At 54.2% G+C, this 15,660-nt stretch overlaps 2 protein-coding genes across 5 annotated transcripts; both read right to left on the bottom strand.

The window, feature by feature from the left end:
* Positions 1-62: 62 nt before the first annotated feature.
* LOC119093655 (protein-L-isoaspartate(D-aspartate) O-methyltransferase) lies at positions 63-7,592 on the bottom strand. 4 transcript variants are annotated; one of them, XM_037216645.1, is made up of 7 exons: positions 7,347-7,542; positions 6,021-6,150; positions 5,237-5,373; positions 4,720-4,824; positions 4,235-4,441; positions 3,890-3,892; positions 63-321 (listed from the first exon to the last, which is right to left on the bottom strand). In XM_037216645.1, exons 2-7 carry the CDS (start codon positions 6,142-6,144, stop codon positions 193-195), a joined length of 705 nt encoding a protein of 234 aa, XP_037072540.1. In that variant the 5' UTR covers positions 6,145-6,150; positions 7,347-7,542; the 3' UTR covers positions 63-192. The 4 variants fall into 4 exon arrangements, with proteins under 4 accessions (XP_037072540.1, XP_037072538.1, XP_037072537.1 ...); XM_037216643.1 differs by lacking the exon at positions 7,347-7,542 and adding an exon at positions 7,549-7,592 and having other exon boundaries at positions 176-321; positions 3,720-3,892; XM_037216642.1 differs by having other exon boundaries at positions 176-321; positions 3,720-3,892.
* A 1,240-nt stretch (positions 7,593-8,832) lies between these two features.
* LOC119093653 (tetraspanin-4) lies at positions 8,833-13,827 on the bottom strand. The gene is made up of 5 exons (XM_037216640.1): positions 13,810-13,827; positions 13,203-13,376; positions 11,566-11,674; positions 10,999-11,123; positions 8,833-9,652 (listed from the first exon to the last, which is right to left on the bottom strand). The coding sequence occupies exons 1-5, from the start codon at positions 13,813-13,815 to the stop codon at positions 9,557-9,559; spliced, it is 510 nt and encodes a 169-aa protein (XP_037072535.1). The 5' UTR covers positions 13,816-13,827; the 3' UTR covers positions 8,833-9,556.
* Positions 13,828-15,660: the final 1,833 nt, after the last annotated feature.

Below are 15,660 nucleotides of genomic sequence, written 5' to 3'. Positions count from 1 at the left end.
GCACAAGCGTGTGGTTGAATCTCCTGCCCTATGACGTACAGGACGAGCACCAATAGTGCGTCTATTAACGACCAACATACCAAAAGCAAATGACAGCATCAATAGGTTATTGGGTGTGCGCAGCACGCCAAGGGAACAGAACACGATGGCTGGCGGCCGGCCTGCCGCGGGGACCGACTCCGCCGGGCGGGATCACGGGCAAGCGTGGGGCGTCGTCGGCTCGGCGGCCGCCCGCGTGTTACAGCGGTGGGCAGGGGCGGCGGCGGCGGCGGCGCCACCCCGGCTCAGGCGACTCGGGTCACAGCAGGTCACAGCTCCGTCCTGCGAGGCCGAGCGTGGAGTTATGGCAGAGCAGCGGCCGCTCCCGTCGCGGCCCGTCGCGAGCAGAGGGCCGCACAGCCGACAGAGATACAATGCGGAATACACGCGACGGCGAAAGGCGATCATTTTCTGATGCAGGCGAACACCCATCTACTCACACGCGCTCGGGTGGGGGGTGGGGTAAAATTGACCCCTTCCGAAGTTTTTTTTCGGAATTTCTGTTTTTCCAAGGTTTTAGAACGGCGTGGCGTATCCACGCCATATTTTGCGTTCGTATAGACAACTGAATGGCGGTTCGTCTGACATCAAAAATTTAGACGTGCCTTGTAAGGTCGCTGACCTAATGGCAGGTCAAAGTCAGACCACGGTTTCAGCGAAGGCAATTTCTAGGGAATCGTTCAATCTGATCCAACAACGGAGCGTTAGACGAAACCACACATCTCTGAGATACTTTCTTAGGCAATGCAGCAATTGAATGAACAAATTACATTGACCTAAGGTCAGGTATGAAAGTCAGACCAATGCCAAAACCAACCTGTTGTATTATTCTATGGCTTGCTGTATGAGGTAGTTTCTGGTGCTCATTTCGAATTTATTGATAACAGGAACCCGCATTATACACTTTCCATGGACTTCTTTAAGGTCAGATTAGGTCACTGATCTAAAACGACCCAGGTCAACATTTTTTCTCTAAGGAACATACTATCCAGCGTAATCTTTGTTGCTTATTCAAATACAAAACTCAAAGCAGTCTTGTATGATTTCAGTCACCATGACTCAAAACGTCAAGCAAGGTCACTGACCTTAAGTGAAAATGGGACCTTTTGCTTAGAACAGTTATCTAGGTTCTTTTTATCTAGGGGCCCTTTGGAGATCAACCTGAAATTTTGCCTTTTTTGACCTTGGTAGACCTGAAGGTCATGACCTAGGAGCCTCAAACTTTGACCTAAGTGAGTTCACGTACATGTCAACACACCCTGTGCATTTGGTGTCTCTAGCCCCCTTAGTTCCTGAGATCTCAGGGGGTCAGATTGACCCCCACCCGAGCGAAGGGTATCCGGCCGGCCACCCGGGTGCGTTTTAACCAAACGATGGGAAAACGCACGGCCGAAATATTACAAGCCAGCTCAACGCCTGTTGAAGGTTCAGCAGCGAGAGCCAAGGTTCTCATATGCATCTAGGTCGTGTTTCGTGCTGTGTTTATCTCTATCTTCCTGGGATCCCTATTTCCTAGTATAATACTGTTCGCGTTGGTGACTCATCAGGCGCAGTGAGTGTTCAATGGTGGATCACTGTTGGAGCGACGTCAGAGCACTTGGCAAGTCTATTTTTAAATTACCTTGTCACGTTTTTCTTCTTTTTTTGGAAGCCCCCCTCTACTCGGGCATCCTTCGTCAGACACTCTGTACACATCCTTCCCGCAGTCGCTCCCATCCCTCGTCTTGTCCCAACACATCATCGTTCCCCGCCATGCTCCGACCTCCTGTCCCCCTCTCACCGTCCCGGACTAACTGAACTTCCACTTGCCCTGCGTGCAGTCCCCTTCCAATCCTGCGCTGTGCTCAGACTCATCACCAGCCCTTCACCGTGTCCAGACTCATCACGAGCCCTTCACCGTGCTCAGACTCACCGCGAGCGCTTCACCGTGTCCAGACTCACCACGAGCCCTTCACCGTGTCCAGACTCATCACCAGCCCTTCACCGTGCCCAGACTCACCACGAGCCCTTCACCGCGTCCAGACTCATCACGAGCCCTTCACCGTGCTCAGACTCACAGCGAGCCCTTCACCGTGTCCAGACTCACCACGAGCCCTTCACCGTGTCCAAACTCATCACCAGACCTTCGCCATGTCCAGACTCATCACCAGCCCTTTACCGTGTCCAGACTCATCACGAGCACTTCACCAGCCCTTCACCGTGGCAGGACTCATCACGAGCCCTTCACCGTGTCCATGCTCACCACGAGCCCTTCACCGTGTCCAGACTCATCACCAGCCCTTCACTGTGTCCAGACTCATCACGAGCCCTTCACCGTGTCCAAACTCATCACGAGCCCTTCACCGTTCCCAGACTCATCACCAGCCCTTCACCGTGACCAGACTCACCACGAGCCCTTCACCGTGACAGGACTCATCACCAGCCCTTCACCGTGGCAGGACTCATCACGAGCCCTTCACCGTGGCAGGACTCATCACGAGCCCTTCACCGTGGCAGGACTCATCACCAGCCCTTCGCCGTGTCCAGACTCATCACCAGCCCTTTACCGTGTCCAGACTCATCACGAGCACTTCACCAGCCCTTCACCGTGGCAGGATCTCATCACCAAGCCTTCACCGTTTCCCATACTCTACCACGCGGCCCTTCACCGTGTACCAGACTCATCACCAAGCCCTTCCACTGTGGTTCAGAATCCATCACGAGCCCCTCCACCGTTCCCAACTCATCTCATCCAGAGCCCCTTCACCGTGGCAGGACTCATCACCAGCCCTTCACCGTGGCAGGACTCATCACCAGCCCTTCACCGTGACCAGACTCACCACGAGCCCTGCACTGTGTTCAGAAGCATCACGAGCCCTTCACCGTGCCCAGACTCACCATGAGCCCTTCACCGTGGCAGGACTCATCACCAGCCCTTCACCATGTCCAGACTCATCACGAGCCCTTCACCGTGCCCAGACTCACCACGAGCCCCTCACCGTGCCCAGACTCATCACCAGCCCTTCACCGTGCTTCAGACTCATCACCAGCCCTTCACCGTGTCCAGACTCACCACGAGCCCTTCACCGTGTCCAGACTCATCACGAGCCCCTCACCGTTCCCAGACTCATCACCAGCCCTCACCGTGCCCAGACTCTCTCCATCTTCCTCGCCCTGTCCGAACCCCTACCCTGGCCGTGCCTGGACTCAATACAGTCCTCTTACCATGCCTGGACTCCTACCCTACTCCTACCCTTGCCGTGCCCGGACTCTTACCCTAGCCGTGCCCGGACTCCTACCCTTGCCGTGCCTGGACTCCTACCATGGCCGTGCCCGGACTCATCATCATCCCCTTGCCATGCTCGGACTCATCACCGTTCCCAGACTCACTCCAGTCCCGTCACCCTGCTCGACTCCTACCCTGGCTGTGGCCGAATTAATCACCACCGCCTTATCATGCCCGGACTCATCCCTATCGTGACCGGACTTACTCCAGCCCCATTACCCTGCCCAGACCCTGGCCGTGCCCGGACTCCTACTCTGGTCATGACCGGACTCGTATCCTGGCCATGCCCGGACTCCTACTCTGGCCGTGCCCGGACTCCTACTATGGTTGTGCGCGGACTCCTACCCTGGCCGTGCCTGGGCTCCTGCCCTGGCCGTGCCCAGACTCACTGCCGTCCCTGCAGCGGCTCGGTCACCTGCCGGGCCACTGTTTCCTCTTGTCGGTGAGCGGCACGTAGACGACGCCGAGCAGCCGGGACCGGGTGATGCTGCCGTCGGCCGCCTTGTCCACCTGCTCCATGTACTGGTGGTCGCCCTCGCGGCCCACAGGGATCAGCAGCCGGCCGCCGGGCTTCAGCTGGCTCACCAGCTGTGCGAGGGGGCGGCGGTCAGCGCCGGTGCCGCCCGGTCAGCGGGGGCTCGGCCGGCGGCCCAGTGCCCCGCATGGCCCACACCAGCCAGCGCCATCACGAGCCGACAGGGATGCTAAGTCATACTGATGATACAGTGCCCTACAGCACGAATAGCCCCACCAGTCGGAAGCGAAGGCCGGCAATTCAGCGGCATTTCACCCGCAGTCCGTCAACGACCATACAGTCAATTACCACTTACTAAATACGGCATATCAATACATGTATCGATTTCAGCGTGCGGCACTCCTCTGTTTCGCACAGAGGGCGCCCCGCGCCGCGTGCGCCGTCGCCAGCCTGACCTCGTCAGGCAGGACAGGCGCGGCGGCGCCCACGTGGATGGCGTCGTAAGGCGCCAGCGGGCTGTAGCCGAGCCGACCGTCGCCTGTCACCAGCCGCACGCGCTCGGCCGGCAGCAGGTGCGGCTGGTCCTTCTGGATGTTGCGCCGCGACTGCTCGACCAGCTCCTCGATGTGGTCCACGCCGACGGCGCGGCCCGGCTCACCCACCTAAGGGGAGGGGGAGGGGGCTCGTCGCCGGGCGGCTGGTCTGGTCACGGCATATGCTCAGGCCACCTAGGACGGCGTCCACGACGCCCGGCGAATCGGCGCCAGGTGCTCACACAAACAGAGGCCTGTATCCGCTCGCGACCTGTAATAGGTGACCGGCGCTCTCCCGAGACGCAGCACACGAGTCAGCATTTGCCGGTCGCCATTTCTCCCGCGCCGTTTACACGCCGCCGACGGGCGATCACCACCGATTAGCCGTGCTCGCGGCGGTCACGCACCATGAGGGCCATGCAGGCGGTGAGGTAGCCGCTGCCGGACCCGACGTCCAGGGCCGAGGCGCCCGGCTTCAGGCGCGACGAGAGATTCTCCAGAGCGAACGCGTGCTGAGGAAGACAACGGCGGGTGTGCATGATACGTCCCGCTATATGACGGTCACGGTATATCGTCAGCCTCACCGAGATGCAGTGGATGTGAAATTCATTCTGTGCTCTGTCGGAGCCATTTACTGAGGGCGCTGAGTTGTCACAGCCCATCATGCGTGATTTTCAGTTCTTCTCGTTGGCGCACGATCACCGTCGAGCACATCCAATTGCTCACTCTGCACGACGTTCGGCACAGTGACCACAATGTCGACACACCTTAAAACTGTCACCATCACCATCTCACCACGTAGTGACGTCAGACGCTGCCTACACGCGGACGCCCACTCCTTACCATGCCGCCTACTCACACCACGTAACTGCTCACCACGTGTGAACGTGACCAGCTCCTCGCGTGCGGACGGCGTCAGCTCACCATGTGCGGGGCGGAGATGGTGACCCCGTAGCCGATCGACTGCGGCCGGTCGCTGTACGGGTTGTGCGGACAGTAGTTGCCCCGGTCCACCTGCCTCATGACGCGTTCCACGCGGTCCGACTCGATCACGCCGTTGGCTGGGGTCGAGGTCAAGCGATGTCAACCCCGCAGCGGAGGCCGCAGGCAAAGACTACGGCAAACGGAGACAGTCCGACGTCGGTGAGGCAAGCGCACTCCTCACTTGAGAAACGCACGTAGTGGTCGCCTGCCCATTACCTATCACACTGCCCCATGTATTACTTCGAAGAGGAGATAGTGGGTGATGCCATTGTTGTTTACAGCTACAAAGTGACGCGATTACGACGCACCGTACATACAGAGAATGCGATCAGTCGTGTATTGATGACGAATTCTCAAAATTCAAGAGACACATTGTTCTGCATTGCATAGTTTGGGTATGGCCAGAGGCGACATTGCCGACTGACTGCATAGCGATTCGGTGCATTATCCTTGTAGAAAGAAAAGCAGCACGCCCGATCTATTAAAACCTTGCGGTTACACAACATCCTCCGAGGCTGACGCTATTTGGCAATCTGTATTCGTTTCAAAGTTCGCCCGTAGTCGGTGTTGGCGGCCGGCCCGCCCAAGCCCCCCCCCCCCCCCACAGACCGCTCCATCGACACCTCGCCGGGGCGCCGCGCGAGGAGCCCCTGTACACTCCCGTCGGCGCGCCGCGGCCATAGCGCCCCACTCTGGCAGTGGCTGAGTGGCAAATCAACCTCACCTCGCAGTAGGCGCACCATGTCGGCATTGTCCGTGCCATGCGACCGCCAGGCCATGTGTAGGCGCTGGCACGACGTCAGCGTCGTCAGCAGCGTCAGCGACAGCGGCAACCGGGCCGTGACCATGTGACACTGGGGGAAGACAGCAGCATGTCAGCTCATCATAACCACTGTGTGGCATAACAATTGTGTGAATGCAAGTCATATTTTCGAAATTTGTAAGGCACACAGTTGGACAAGTAATGTTATCTAAATGATAAAGGGTCAATAAGAGTAGAGTTATGCCACACTGTATTTGTAATCTGCTTGTAGCATGCTCCATCTAAAGCTCTGTACAGAAAGCATATAGATCCTCTTACTTGGCATGCCTGTGTATTCAACATGATTTGTAAAGGATGGCCTTGGCAAAACACAACTTGTTATACATCATTGGTACATATGTAAATTTCATTCCAGGCCCAAAATTTACTGCTTAAAACATCAGGGCATGTAAGGAGGGTACCCAGGTTCAACATTACAAGAAGATGAATGCCTGGAAAGCAGCTTTTTTGCACTCTAGCTAAAATCAGAGCTTCAGAGTAAAATAGTAAAATAGTAAATAGCAAAATAATAGTAAAATAGTAAAATAGCTTCAGAGCTAAAATTACACTTATAATTCAAAGGACGATATGAGCAATTGCATCAATATTATATGCTGGATACATATCAAACTTAAGTACACCTATGTAAATGGTTAGCAGCCACAAGGTTTCTCACAATTTATAAAACTATGAATTACAGATCTGCTAGTGTTGATGGTAAAACTCTCATAAACATATCCTGAATGAGCATACTACTGGACAGTTTTGTGTTTTGATGGACCATTGTCACATGGTATTTTGACACTTTCATTGTCTTATAAAAAACAATGGTAAGTAATACTAAACAGGCTTAACACTAGCATTCATTTGATTACCATGTATTTAAAGGTAATGGGCTAAATCAATTGTCACTACTCCATAGAATGAGTGTAGCAATATTGCTGCAGTTGGCCTTTTCAACCCAATAATGAGCATATGACAGCTTGGACCCTAAAAATTTTTCCTTATGCATAATGCCAATGTAAAAATTAATATAGACACCACATGCATACCCTTACATGGGCAGCAGCAGCTTATCTCTAGAAGAAATGGGCACAAGTTTTGGAGCCAATGCATTATGAGCAGGTCCCAGTTTACAACTAAAAACATGCATTTTTCCCTGAATCTGATTCAGTTTCCTTGGTCATGGAGAACTCTGAAGCCTCCCAACTCAAGAAGGAAGCTGCACCCCTAATTATGAGAACTTACGGACTCAGGGTCCCAGATTTTGGGAAATTGAGTGCCAAGCCCGCACACGTTCGTGCGGATGAACAAATTAAGATGGCTCAGGGCCCTGAGCTCCAATCCTGGGGACACTCCCGTGTCCTCAAACGTAACTCCCACACCTCTGCTACAGTATTATTATCTTTCGATGACCCAGAAACTCCTGGGGCGCCGCGGTCACGCCCACCTGACCCTGCACGATGCACTATGAGGACCCAATGAAAACAAATCGCATCGAACAGAACAGACACAAAAATATGACGCATGAAAGACAGTCACCGTCAGCTGATCAGGTGAAGTGATGAATGACGTCATAGTGCTATTTTTAACAAACAATACAAATTTAAGCCACAAAATAGTTGTTGACTTACAGCCAGCCAAGGCCACGGCCGGTGCGTTTTCTATCTGTATTTTGTGTGCGCGTTCTATCTTCATATCTTGTAACAGCGAATACAGATAGACGTAGGAAGGATACATGACACGGATACTGCAAACATGACTTATATTTCATGTACGCCAGAGGTGTAGTTTCCTATTCAGTCAGGGAGGAGGGGCGAGCATTCAGCTTCTTCCCCAACTTAAGCTGGAGCCCACCAGCTTTCAAAAGACAGAGGACCAAATGTGGGGAGAAGCACGCTTATTGGCGCGTTTTTTTTTAGGTGGGGGCGTGGTGCGATATCTTTTACTGATCAGCCTCTAATTTGTTTTACGCAAGTACGTCCCTGCGCTGACGTCTAGATCAGTCGACGTTTTATATTATCGACCTCCAGCTCATTGTTGAATATTTAAAAGGCCCCTCTCACACATAATATGGTGCTCTTGCTATCGCCCTCGCAAAATGTTGTATGCTCAACACATAATGATGTCCAGAAGGCAGGAAACCTTGAAGCAAGGTCTCAACTTGGGCTGTCAACTCTGAAATGAATATTGCAACGACCCTCGCATTCAGCTCTCCTGGCCACACCTATGGCAGTTTCATTTTTGTTTTCATTCATCATTCGCATTGTATATTATGTCATAAGAAACAGTTTGAGCCTATGTTAAAGTCCCACAGCAAATGTTCGCCGACACTTCCAGCAGTGTCGAATCGCACCTCCCACAGACAGCATATTATACAAGCCAAGCAAGAGTCTGGTAAAATCGGTCCAGTTAAGGCAATTTAATCAGTCGAGTGCAGGTTTCTGTTTAAGTCAAATTATTACACAATATTAACGTGCAGACAAACCAATTTGATGAAAGGGAGCACGAAGGTAAAGTAAAAGTTCTTCCAGACTGCAACCCTGAACTATTTGCGACATGGTACGCAGGTTGCATCGAGTAAATGTCGAGGCACCGTCCGAAATCTTTGAACTATCGATCCACAAGCTCGAAGCTTACAATTATCTATCCAATATTATGGCCACGCATTGGACTGCAGTATGAACGCGAGTGGCGTATACATGCTGTGTCTAAATGCATGCTTAGTGCGTTGTTCTTTGGATGTTTATTGTCATTGAATTTGTAATATTCTGCATACAAGACCAAGACCACTACACACGAGAAAAAAATCGACAGTGTCAAGCAATTAACTAACGACAATTTATTTGGAGCAGGTGGCAAAACCACACGAATCGATCATGCCAAGTAACCCAATCAGATAAGAATATAAGCCGTCTCCTTTAGAAACCACGCAATCAGACGTCACTACGCCGAATCGATTTGCATGTCTCGACTAAAAACGTGTTGAATACAATTGTAAGATATGTTAGTACCTAGAGGTACATTTATTGATTTGAATACCTCGACTAAACTTGTGTTGAATGCATTTATAAAATATGTTAGCACCTGTACGTACAGTTATTGATTTGAATGCCTCGACCAAAAACGCGTTGAATGCAGTTATAAGATACGTTAGCACCTACAGGTACATGTAACAAACAGCGCCCCGCATTTTACTGAATACTGTAGGCATGCAAACTAATGCTATCACTGCATTGCACGTTTACTCCACTCATTCGCGGCACAAGTCACTATCACAGCCATGTAACTTGGTATTCGATAGGCGTCTTCAGACAATTACCAGACGTATTGCCGTAGAGCATCGTCCTTTCGTGATCCACACATTCACCAAATATTAAAGCCTCAGGTAAGCACTGTCTCCACGCTCCACATCAGTCCACATCAGTCCACATCAGTCCGCGATCAGGCGTCAGCCGTCAGGAGGTGCAGTCGTACGACTTGTACGTATACATTCGCCGCCGCTTGTACCCGATCGTGCAGTACAGCATCATCGACGAGACCAGACCGAACAGCTGAAAACAGACAGCAGTGAGCTGACCGGGGAGCGGTAGCTGCCTACGCGCTCCGCGGAACTGAAGCCAACGTGGAGCTATGCAACGCCTCACACATCATGGCCGTTCGCTTATCGTAGGCAGTGCTGACTCAGTACTGCTAGGTAATATATCAAACGTTCAACAGCATGAGCAAGGCTTTCAACAGCATGAGCGTAGCTTTCTCCAACATGAGCAGAGCTTTCAACAACATAAGCAAAGCTCTCAACGGGACGAGGATGGTTTTCAACAGCATGAGCGTAGCTTCTAAGAGCATAGGCCAACGAACGGAACAAAACACTGGGGGGGGGGGGGGGATGACAGATTCTTCTTTGCTGCATCCCTAAAATGACACGTACATACCTCGTTTGTGAAGCAGCTCATAGTTACGACCGAGGCAGCTGGCCGGCTGAGTATTATTACTATAAATGTATTTTCAACTTGAGCAACCCGACCCAGCCGTCACGTTTGCAGAAGTCAATATCGTTGCAACCGCTGATTGCAGGTTCATGCAGATTTCAGGAAAGGTCCACTTCTTTGAAAGTTGTGTTGTAAAAATTATAAGGTATCCGCATGCAACCTGTCTGATCTGTCAACAATGCCCTGCAAAACAGCGTCATTACTAAGATTTCACATTACTAATGTATTAGCAATAAAAAGGTAAAATTTTCAAATTGCGAGGAAGCTGAAGAACACGGAGCAGAAAACAAAAAACCAAATGCACAAAAATGTGATTCGAAATGTGCAGGCTGACACGCGCTCTTGCACGCTAGCCATGGGTTCACCCGCTGGGGAGCTTTTAAAGATTGGTGTCGGATGTCAGCAGCCAGGGACCCAAAAAATGTCCAGCCCATAGGTTCGTCCGTACCTGACCAGATTGAGGCCAGCAGCGCCCTCCCTGAAGCCCATCTTGAACACAAGACATTGCGGCCAACACTGAGAAAGGCTGGCCCAAGCAAATCACACGGACGTGAACTCCTGCTTCTGATGACCAATACGTGTCGGTTTTTACAATCGCGTGGTCATAACTGGAAGTCGCAGATCATCGTAAATTTATCACCGATGTTCGCTGATAAAATTGCCGAGCCTGACCGGGCTCAGTCATTTTAAGTTTCGTGTCGTGGTTTGGCACGCGAAAACCGCATTGCTTATTGAAGAAGCTATGCCAGTGGACCTTTACGTGCGAAGTTAACATGAAATATAGACTTTTCGCTCGTCCCGCGCCATATAAGGCACATTTCTGGTAGGAGGTTAGATCGGTGCAAGCAGATGCAATAGAGAAAATATTGACGCTGATCTGCACGCTGGTATCCTACAGCCTGCCTAACCTGCACGAAGGCAACAGCTAAGGCCGTAAGGCCCAGCACATGTAGCCGCTCCAAGAACCAGATGTAGATCATTTCGAAGCAGCCGGTGGATCGCCAGTTTGACGGATGAGGGTTCTGAATGCATTCTGCAACGGACCACATACGCCTCCTTACTGCTCCAATGTACGACACGCCCAATCAACACCAACAATCAACACGACCAGATACCCCTCTGTTTTACAAACAGGCCACTCACAGCCATTAGGCGTGAGGAATAACGCTCTTGCATTCTTGCGGAAGGAGCAGGAACATGCTTGCCCAGTCAGACCCGCACGTGACACTGCCATGTCGGTGAGCCCCGGCAGTGAGCGCGGCTCGGCTCGCACGTGACGAAGCTATGCCGGTGAGCTCCGGCAGTAGGCGCGGCTTAGCTCGCACCCGGTGAGCTCCAGCAGTAAGCGCGGCTTGGCTCGCACGTGACGCTGCCATGCCGGTGAGCTCCGGCGGTAAGCGCGGCTCGGTTCGCACGTGACACTGCCATGACGGTGAGCTCCGGCAGTAAGCGCGGCTCGGCTCGCGCGGCCGTACCTGTGCTGTCGACGTGCGGCCGGCAGCAGGCTTCCGGCACAGCCGGCCTGTTGGGGCCGCTTCTGACGGCCAGCCAGTCCCGGTAAGAGTCCACTCCGCAGCAGTCGAACTGGCGGCACAGTCGGCAGCCGGCTGTCATGTGAGCACACCGTGCCTCGGACGTGGGCAGACCGTGCCTCGGACGTGGGCAGACCGTGCCTCGAATGTGGGCAGACCATGCCTCAGTCGTGGGCAGACCATGCCTCGGTTGTGGGCAGACCGTGCCTCGGTCGTGGGCAGACCGTGCCTCGGTCGTGGGCAGACCATGCATCGGTTGTGGGCAGACCGTGCCTCGGTTGTGGGCAGACCGTGCCTCGGTCGTGGGCAGACCATGCATCGGTTGTGGGCAGACCGTGCCTCGGTTGTGGGCAGACCATGCCTCAGTCGTGGGCAGACCATGCATCGGTTGTGGGCAGACCGTGCATCGGTTGTGGGCAGACCGTGCCTCGGTCGTGGGCAGACCGTGCCTCGGTTGTGGGCAGACTGTGTCTCGGTCGTGAGCAGCGATGGAAGCAACACCGCACACGCTGCGGGCTGTACGTCGGACCAAGCCTGCGCAGGAATGCGTTTAGAAATGGGAAGTAATTACATGCCTCCGACTATATGCAAGGTGCACAACGGCATGCGTTGATGTGCAATGCAAGAGGGGGCTGTGTGCATCAGTGATATTCACTTTTTGTGCGTTGCTGATAGCCGTGACGTATGTGCTGAGCCGCAGTCCAGTCGTGAGCGCAGCGGTATAGTTATACCTGATATCATAATGCCCGTGGAAAAATACGGCTCATTCAGTAAAGGTGCAGGCGGCGACTGGAATCATAAATCCAAAGGTTGTGATAACCAAGACTAACAGGCATAGGTACCACGTCGTGCATAAGCTGTATCTTAAAATGCAACAAATAACCATTCATGTAATCTTGCACCCCACACGCACAGGAAGCGTACAAACTTGGAACGTCGCAATCAGTGCACTCTTTTTGCGTTCGATGTGTGCATGCGCCCTGCCGCAATCGCGCCGCCATGTTGCTGCGTCCGCTCCACGCAAGCGAGCAGCCAACTTTGGGGAGATGCCATCTGGTGGCATCCGGTGCACGATCGAAGAATCGAACACACATTGGATAACGCCAGCACTGGCAGATGACTCGCATCTCTGCGTCGGAGCCGCTAATCGCATGTGTTTAATGTTTCACATTTTCCTGTGCTTTTCACGTTGCTGGACGCTGGGTTTTGTCGGCGCTGCTGGCGGGTTGCTGGCGGCCGCCGGTTACCTGCCGTTGGGGCGGGGTGCTGGCGGCTGTTGGTTACCTGCCGTTGGGGCGGGGTGCTGGCGGCTGCTGCTTATTCGCCGTTAGGGCGGGGTGCTGGCGGCTGCCGGTTACCTGCCGTTAGGGCGGGGTGCTGGCGGCTGTTGGTTACCTGCCGTTGGGGCGGGGTGCTGGCGGCTGCTGCTTACCTGCCGTTAGGGCGGGGTGCTGGTGGCTGCCGGTTACCTGCCGTTAGGGCGGGGTGCTGGCGGCCGCCGGTTACCTGCCGTTGGGGCGGGGTGCTGGCGGCCGCCGGTTACCTGCCGCTAGGACGGGGTGCTGGTGGCTGCCGGTTACCTGCCGTTGGATGTGGTCCCACGCCAGCGCCAGGCCACCAGTGGCGCTCAGGTGCTGGCGCAGACCGGCCAGCAGCTCCGAGTGCAGGATTTCCGCCAGCTCCGCGCGGTAAGTGATGCCTAGAGCCAGCACAAGCAGCTCCAGCAGGAAGGCTACCGCCACGGTGACGAAGTACTGCGGTGGAACGGTGGAGGTCACCAAAACATCGTTCATCATCAGAAAACCAGCGCTGGCGTGTATACAGGGTGGTAAAAAGGCTTCTATCTAAACTGGCCAGACCATCGCTAATCACAAAGGCCAGCCCGACCGCTCCCATGTTACAAAGTATGCAGCACTGTACAATGTACTGAGCGGCTGCGCTGCAGTCCCACTGAGCCGCTGTGAGGTCCAGTCGCGCCCCCCCCCCCCCCCCCCATTTCGTACGCGTATTCCCTGTGCTCCCGATGCACGTCAACACATCCCGACAGACGGGACGTGTTGTGGATTACGGGTCCCCTGGCCCAGGCATTTATCAGCCCTGAGCAGGGATGCGCTATCAAGAAACTCCACGCTTCGGTCATACATTCTTCACATGGTGTCATCTTGATTGAGAGCCAGGGGGCCGCACCGTCATAAGGAGGCAGCGGCTGCTGTAGCAGACGCCGCAGCAGCCGCAGCCGGCGACGGCGGCGGCTGCTGTGCCGGCTGCGATCAGCAGCCAGTCGGCGGCCAGCGCCTGGTGCTGGGGCAGCAGGCTGGCGCCGCCGTCCAGCGCCAGCCGCAGCCAGATGCCCAGCCCCAGCAGTCCGCAGCCTGCCAGCTGGCGGCAGAGGGCGCCGGCTGTTACAGGCGTGCCGCCGGCCACAGAGCGCCATCGCCTGGGCGCGGACGGAGAGTCACAGCAGGCCACGAACTGTCGTAGAGAGTTGTGGAGAGGGTTGGATAATGTTACAGCCGTTTGCTTGAGCTTACAATTGGCCGCAGTGAGACTTAGGTTGAAGCGAGAGACACAAGACATTCACCGCAGTTTGGGCACTGGTCACATATAATCACAAACGAATATCAACAGTTATAACTGAGGGTCACAGATGGTCTCAAAGCTTCTTAGATGATTACAAGCGATCACGAATGGTCACAGAAGACCACAAATGATCACAGATGATGGCAGCGAAACAAAGACGTTTTTAGGGCCGTGCTCACAGACGGTTTAAAGTGAAGAAGGAATGCTGCGAATAATTGAAGACAGTTCGGTGAACCACTCCCGGTGCTTCAGAACGGAAAATGGAGAGTTAGCAACTGTCACATACCCCCTCCACATGGCAGCATGACCGAACCTTGGCGGCTGAGAAGACTGGGAAACCTTGGGAGAGACCTACCGCAGCGTATCAGCAGGGTCTGACTGCGTGGGTTATAGCCAGATCTTGGGTGGAGCAACCCACCGTGAGCTAATTTATAGACAGGCCAATTTCTGGCTCCGAACGTTTGGTCATAAACGGGAAGATGCCGTGATGCAACACCATATACACAAAATTGTTTGCATAAATTGCCTCAGTTGGCAGATGAAGAGGCTCTTTTGCGTGTCAGCGGATAATTGCGCATGATGATCACGTCTTATCGGCGATCAAATCCATTAAAATTAAATTAGCCTGAGTTGGACGACTCCGATCATGATCAGCGTCGCGCAAGCTTCATTTCTGAACAAAAACGTTTTGTTTTCCTTCCAGTTTGTGAAAAAAGGAATAATATAAACCAGTGTGGCTTCAGCATACGGCATCCAGATTTTCCTGACATTCGCTGCCGACAATCTCCAAGCACCGGCGATACGTCGACACCTCGCGCTGAGGGCATGATACTCCGAGGCAGCGATGGCGCCGCCTGTGCCAGCAGCGGGGGCCCAGTCGCGTTCGCCCCGCGCTGAGGACGCGGTACCCCGAGGCAGCGACGACGCCGCCTGTGTCAGCAGCGGGGGCCCAGTCGTGTTCGTCTCGCTCTGAGGACACGGTACCCCGAGGCAGCGACGCCACTGCCTGTGTCAGCAGAGACGGCGCGGCAGCCGCGGACGGCCGGACGTGTCAGGTGCGGCGTCCGACGACATCTAACGCCTGAGTCGATGACACCCGAAGCCTGGGTGGACACGCGGGCCACGACACCGCAGGAGAACCGAGCGCTCGTCGGCACCGGTCCGGTCACGGCGAAGCGTCGGGCGCTGGTGGGAGACGCCGGACGGGACGGTCTCGCCAGTGGCGAGAGGCGGCTCTGAAGCCGTCTTCACTGTGGCACGCTGCTCAAGGAGTGTAGTTGTCCCGAACACGTAAGGAGCGGCAACAGGGTGCGGATGGAATGGATTATGTTGTTCCGAAGCAGCTGCGGGCGCCCATGAGAGCCCCTTGGGTTATAAAACGTGGGCGATGTGAAAGCATTTCTGGACCAAGCACCTTCTGCCGTGACATTGTTAATGCACACGCTCACCCGTCTCACT

The sequence above is a fragment of the Pollicipes pollicipes genome, unplaced genomic scaffold (assembly GCF_011947565.3).
Source record: "Pollicipes pollicipes isolate AB1234 unplaced genomic scaffold, Ppol_2.1 Scaffold_4002;HRSCAF=4701_pilon_pilon_pilon, whole genome shotgun sequence".
NCBI lineage: Eukaryota > Metazoa > Arthropoda > Thecostraca > Pollicipedomorpha > Pollicipedidae > Pollicipes > Pollicipes pollicipes.
The sequence above is the reverse complement of the archived record's forward strand: the minus strand, read 5'-3'. Positions and strand labels throughout refer to the sequence as shown.